General features: G+C 30.4%; 2 protein-coding genes across 2 annotated transcripts; both read right to left on the bottom strand.

Moving 5' to 3' along the window:
• Window positions 1-1,605: 1,605 nt before the first annotated feature.
• On the bottom strand, window positions 1,606-2,734 carry PAAG_04017 (hypothetical protein; the record flags this gene model as incomplete). The annotated part of the gene is made up of 4 exons (XM_015845135.1): window positions 1,606-1,929; window positions 1,996-2,183; window positions 2,283-2,389; window positions 2,508-2,734. 4 exons carry the CDS (start codon window positions 2,732-2,734, stop codon window positions 1,606-1,608), a joined length of 846 nt encoding a protein of 281 aa, XP_015702224.1.
• Window positions 2,735-2,764: 30 nt separating this feature from the next.
• PAAG_04018 (hypothetical protein) lies at window positions 2,765-3,378 on the bottom strand (the record flags this gene model as incomplete). The annotated part of the gene is made up of 2 exons (XM_015845136.1): window positions 2,765-3,090; window positions 3,187-3,378. Coding segments are annotated over 2 exons (518 nt in total), but the record flags the coding sequence as incomplete, so codon positions are not given.
• Window positions 3,379-6,140: the final 2,762 nt, after the last annotated feature.

Consider the following 6,140-nt stretch of genomic DNA (forward strand, 5'->3'; position numbering starts at 1 on the left):
TGTGTAGTTATGTGTCAGCATTTATTCATTTTTCTTACAGCTTCAGAAGGCGCTGAGAGTGCATCATTGTCAATCTTCATTTAGCTTAATTCCCATGCATCTTGTCTTATTCTGCGCTTTTCAACATACCTCCCTCTACACTGAGTGATTCATCTATTTGCATCTTTGATACTGAGACACTTTCTATCTGAATCTGACAGCAAGAGGCTTTGACCTGCAGCATCTATTGACAATCAGATAAATTTCTATTTTAGTTAAATACTATATTATAAAACTTCTCTAAATAAAATTTATAATTATTTATTAAAAATAATTAAAATTTATTTTTAAAATTTTAAATAATATTAATAATAATTAATAAAAAATAAAAAATAAATAAAATTTTATATTATTTTTATTATTTTAATATAATATAATTATTAAAAATAAATTATATAATTATATATATATTATTTAATTATAAATATATAAAAATAAAAATATTAATATATATTTAACTTAAATATTTAAATTTTATTATTTAATAATAATATTTCTATTATAAAAAATAAATTATATAAAAATTAAATATATATTTTATTTTTTATATATAATTTTTAAATATAATTTTAAAATAATTATAATTAATTATTTTTTATTTTAAATTTTTAAAAATTAATAAAATTATATATATTTTATATTTATTAATTTTATTTTTATATTTTTACTTTTTTTAATTTATATATAAAATTATATTTTATAATATAAATAATATTTTTAATTTTTTATAATTATTATAAATAATAATAAAATTTTTAATTTATTTATTTATTTTTTAAAAAATTTATCATTTTTATATAAGGTTATAATAATTAATAATTATTAAATTAAAAAATAAGTAAAATTCTTTATTATTTCTATCATTTTACTTTTTTCATTAAAAAATAGATGATATAAAGAGCTATGCTTTAACTCTCATAATACTTGTGTTTCATTTTCATTCTATTGAAGTAGCATCATTGAGACAGTGCTATTGAGACAGCGCTTACACTCTATTCATATAATGTAACGTGCTAGTTGCTGAGAACAGCTGATAACTAACACATATGAAAACAAAAAGAAATCGTTAAAGAAGGAAAAAGAAAGACAAATCATGTAGGGATCAGGCTTTCTTTCTAACGGGCAGAGCTTCGGTAGTAAGGGGCTTCGTATGAGGATGATTGAGGAAACACCTCAGAAGTAGAGCACCACCTCAGTTGTAGAGGCACGAAGGCGGAGCTTCGGTAGTTAGGGACTTACATGAATGATTTAGGCATTGCCTCAGTGGTAGAGGCGCCGCCTCAGTAGAATACAAATAAGGTGGAGGCGCTGCCTTGATAGCGCCACTCTGATAGCGCCACTCTGATAGCGCCACTCTGATAGCGCTGCTTCAATCATACGAAGGCAGAGCCTGAGTATCATAAGGGTTAGGGCATAGCTATAATATCCGCCCCTATTCGTTGGATTGTCAGCGTCTTCAGTGGCGGCGGATGGGGGTCGGCAGAGGCGGGCTGCTTCATACGCGGTGAGTACGGTGGTGTCTTCTAGCGCGAACCTGGGTTCGCAGGTCAGTTGGGCGTAGCCGGTTCATTTCACAAGTAGTTCCTGGCGGTGGTGGTTCATTCGTTCATTGCGGATTTCTTCTATTTCATATTCAAGCTCATTGTTTTCAGTGAGTAGACCTGGCGGCTGCCAATCGTTCCACTTTTGTGAGGGTAGTGGGTCAGTGGCAGCTCGTTGAAGGAGGTTCGTATGAAAGACATCATGGATGCCAGGTGTGTCTAGACGGTAGTTATGGCTGCCTAAGACTTCAAGAACTGTGTATTTTGCATGACGGACGTCTCGGGAAGCGGAGGGCCGGTCAGTTTGTATATTCTCAAGGATTAACCAGAATTTGTCCCCGACATTGAACTGTTCAGCAGGCTGTCAGTCCTTGTTGGCCTGTTTCTCTTGCTCTTGCTGAGCATTGGCCATCACAGCTTCTGCCCATTCGCGAGCTTCTCGAAGCTTATGAACGATCGAGTCGGCCACCTGTATCGGGCTCCGAGGGTTCTCGTGGTATTGCGTCTGCTCAAGGATATCAAGAACCTCCAAATTGTAACCGTGTGAGAAGAGGAAGGGGCATAATCCATGTTTAGAGAAAGGAAATTCTTGGGCACTCAGGCCTTATACATTGGACGAAGGCACTCGGGCCTTACATGCTGGGACACATCGCATTAACAGTCATCTTTTCCTCAAAAGTTCTCCAGTCCTTCTGCGTTTACTCTTGTCAGTGATTTTGGGCGAGAGTTCCTCTTTTCCCTGCTCTGAATGAGTGCCTTCAATCCTATTTTCTTGAGGGTCCTTGGGGGCTTCCTGAGCTGAGGTGCAGCTATCATGGACAGAGCGCTTGACAGGGATGAATGAGTTAGTGTAGCGTGAGGCAATGTGCCCAGGCTTCGCGCAGTTGATGCATACTCCCTGAGCACGTCTTTCTGCGGCGTCAGCACCGGTGATCCCAGAGATTCTGAAAGGCTTCGCGGTAGTGGGAGGCCAGATATGTCGTGCTGGGTTGCCAGTCCATGGCATCAGCGGACGCAGTGGTAGTACGGAGGGCAGTTGAGCTGAACCTCTGGCCACAGTTCTGAATGGCCTTTACCTGGAGAAGTTTATTCTCGATCATCCGGAGGTTGGTGTAATACTCTATGTAGTTGTCTGTGTCGGCCTGCGAGACCATTTCCTTTAGAAGATCCAAGTTGAGAGCTTTCTAAAGCATGCCGATCTTGATTTCGTCATCCCAAAACTGTCCTTTGGCTTCTAGGATCTTCTGGTCAAAGGTTGGGAGGATGGTTGCAAAAGAAAGACAGGCCTGGTCATCAAGAGAGCCAATATCTCTGCCGTTTACGCGGAGTTTGGCCATGGCGTTGAGCCGCCAGGCGGGGTATTGGACCAGATCAGTCCCATCAAAGGTTTCAAGTGGAGTGAGCTTCTCCTTCAGACATTTCTGCTTAGGGTGGAGGGGAGTGCTGTTAGATGGTTGAGTGGTGTCCATGACAGGTGTACTGGTAGCAGCAGCCAGCTGAGCTCTTAGGTCTCAGAGCTCAATTCAAAAGGCCTCCTCTCGTGAAGCCTGTTGCTGGTTTCGCAGGGTTTGCTGCTGGAGGAGTTCTTGAAGCCAGGCAGGTGCACCTGCTGAGGAATCTTCACGTCCCATGCTTAGGTCCATGATCGAGTTGTAGAATTCTTCAATCACTAGTGATAGAGATATCAGCGGTAAATTGCATAAACTGAGGTCGCCAGGGTCTTCAGACCTTTCGCTGGCTTGACACCTCCTGTGGCTGATTGTAGAGATGCATTGAATCTCTTCGTCCGTGAGCAGCCCTATACCGTGTGTAGGGGCTTCAGTAGAGCTAGCTTCCTAAGTCTCGAATCGCTGTTTTCCTCTCCTATGACAGGAAGAATGAATAAATTGAATGATTCCTAATGTAATGAGCTAGTTGCTGAGAACAGCTGATAACTAACGCGTATGAAAACAAAAAGAAATTGTTAAAGAAGGAAAATGAAAGACAGATCATGTGGAGATCAGGCTTTCTTTCTAAAGGACAGAGCTTCAGTAGTAAGGGGCTTCGTATGAGGATGATTGAGGAAACACCTCAGTAGTAGAGCACCACCTCAGCAGTAACTAGAGGTACGAAGGCGGAGCTTCAGTATTAGTTAGGGACATATACAGGGATGATTGAGGAGGCATTGCCTCGGTGGTAGAGGCGCCGCCTCAGTAGAATACGAATAAGGTGGAGGCGCTGCCTTGATAGCGCCGCTCTGACAACGCTGCTTCGATTGTACGAAGGCAGAGCCGAGAATCATGAGGGTTAGGGCATAGCCCTTTATATATATAAGCTTCTAACTACTGAAGCTTCGCTCTCATGTCTCTATGCTGAGACAGCACCTCTTCTACTAAAGCGGTTGCTTCAATCATTCTTATATAAATCTTTAACTACTGAAGTTTCACCCTTATGTCTCTACTACTGAGATAGTGTCTTAATCATTCTCAAATAAGCCTTTTACTACTGAAGCTGCTTTTCATAAAGAAAGTAAAATCTTTAAATGATCTGTTTCCTTGTTCTTGTTTAATAATAACTTTTTGTTTTCATATATGTTAGTTGTTAATTGTTCTCAGTGACTAGTTTTTTATATTAGAAATTGTTCATATTCATCTATTTCTTCTGTCATAGAAGAAAATAGTAATTTAAAACTTAAAAAACTACCTCTATTAAAGCTTTACATATGATTTAGAACTGCTCACAGATGAAGAGATTTAATTCAACTTTACAATCAGTTACAGAAAATGCTGAGACAGTGAAAAATTTAAAGATTTTGATAATCTCAGCTTATATGATTTACCGCTAATATCTCTATTACTAGTGATAAATAATTTCATAGCTCAATTATAAATTTTAATATAAAACATAAAAATATCCTAATACTTACATATATATATATATGTATTTTCAAGAACTTTTTCAGCAACAGATTCTATAAAATCAGCAATAAACTTCACAAGAACTTTTTTAAATTGAATTTTAAGATTTAATAACTCAACTGATTGCTGTTATTTGTATATTTTAAATTATATTTATTGATTAAATTTACAAAATAGTTTAAAATCTAGTTTGACTAATTAGATATTATAATCTTTAATTATATATATCTAAAATAAATAAATAAATAAATATACTGATAATAATAATAATAATAATAATTTTTATAAATACTTTTTTATTATTTAATAATATTTTTTTTTATTTTAAAAAAATATTTGAAGAAAAATTTTATTTTAATTAAAATTTTTAATAAAATTAATTTGATTTGATATTTTATATTATGATTTTAATATTAAAATCAAGCTTTATATATACAATAAAACTAATATTTTTTTTTAAATAATCAAATTTATTATAATTATATTTAATTATTTTTATAAAGTTAAAATAATTAAGTTTTATTTATGAATAAATATAATTAATATTATCTCTCTCAATATAATAATTATTTTTAATCAATTAAATATTTTATTAATTCTATCTTTACTATAAAACTTCTAGTTGATTTTAAAATATTTATTAATATTTCTATCTCTTATAATCTTTATTTTAATTTTTAATTAAACGATTTTAAAAGTTAAAAAAATAATTCTAAAATAATAAAATTAAAATTAATATATTTTAAAAAACTTTTAACTTAAAACTTTTAAGAAAAATAATTTTATAAATTAATATAAATAACTATATAAAATATTTTATTAATCTTTATATAATTAAAAATAAACTTTTTAGATAAAAATTATTTAAAATAATAATTAAAAATTTATTTCAATTATTATTTTAATTATTATTTTATTTATTAATATTATAAACTGATAAATTAATATAGTATATTTTATATCTCATATTATAGTTTTTATTATCATAAAATTTTTTATAGTTTTTAAAGTATTTGATATTAATATTATAAAAAAATATATTTAAAAAATATATTTTAATTATATAAAATTTAAATATATTATTTTTCACTATATTAACTTATTTTTATTAAATACTCTATTTACATTAATTATATTTTAGTTTAAAATTTTATTAGAGTTAATTTAAGAACTTTTAATATAATTAAATTGAAAATACTTATTTTAAATAGAAAAAGTACTTTCTATTTAAAATTATTAATAAAAGTTAATATAGAAAAATTAAAAATTTTTAAAAAATAATTATTAATATAATATATATTTATATAATTATAGATAATCTATATAATATAAAAATTATAATAAATAATAACATATTGATATATTATAATATATTTTAAAAAATTTTTTAATTTAATTTATAGTATATTTTTTATAGTATTTATATATAATATAAGATTTTATTAATCTTAATACTAAATATTATACTTATATAGTTAAGTTTAATATCATATATAAAATTATCAATATATTATTATATCTATAAAGTATAAAATTTATTTTATAATATAAAGTTTAAACTTATATATTTTAAGATTAAAAATACTTTATTTAATATAAAATATCACTGTATTAGATTCTTTTTTAACAATAGTAATTGTAAGTTTAATAGAATTAAAGTAAT

This window comes from Paracoccidioides lutzii (assembly GCF_000150705.2).
Source record: "Paracoccidioides lutzii Pb01 unplaced genomic scaffold supercont2.9, whole genome shotgun sequence".
NCBI classification, from domain to species: domain Eukaryota; kingdom Fungi; phylum Ascomycota; class Eurotiomycetes; order Onygenales; family Ajellomycetaceae; genus Paracoccidioides; species Paracoccidioides lutzii.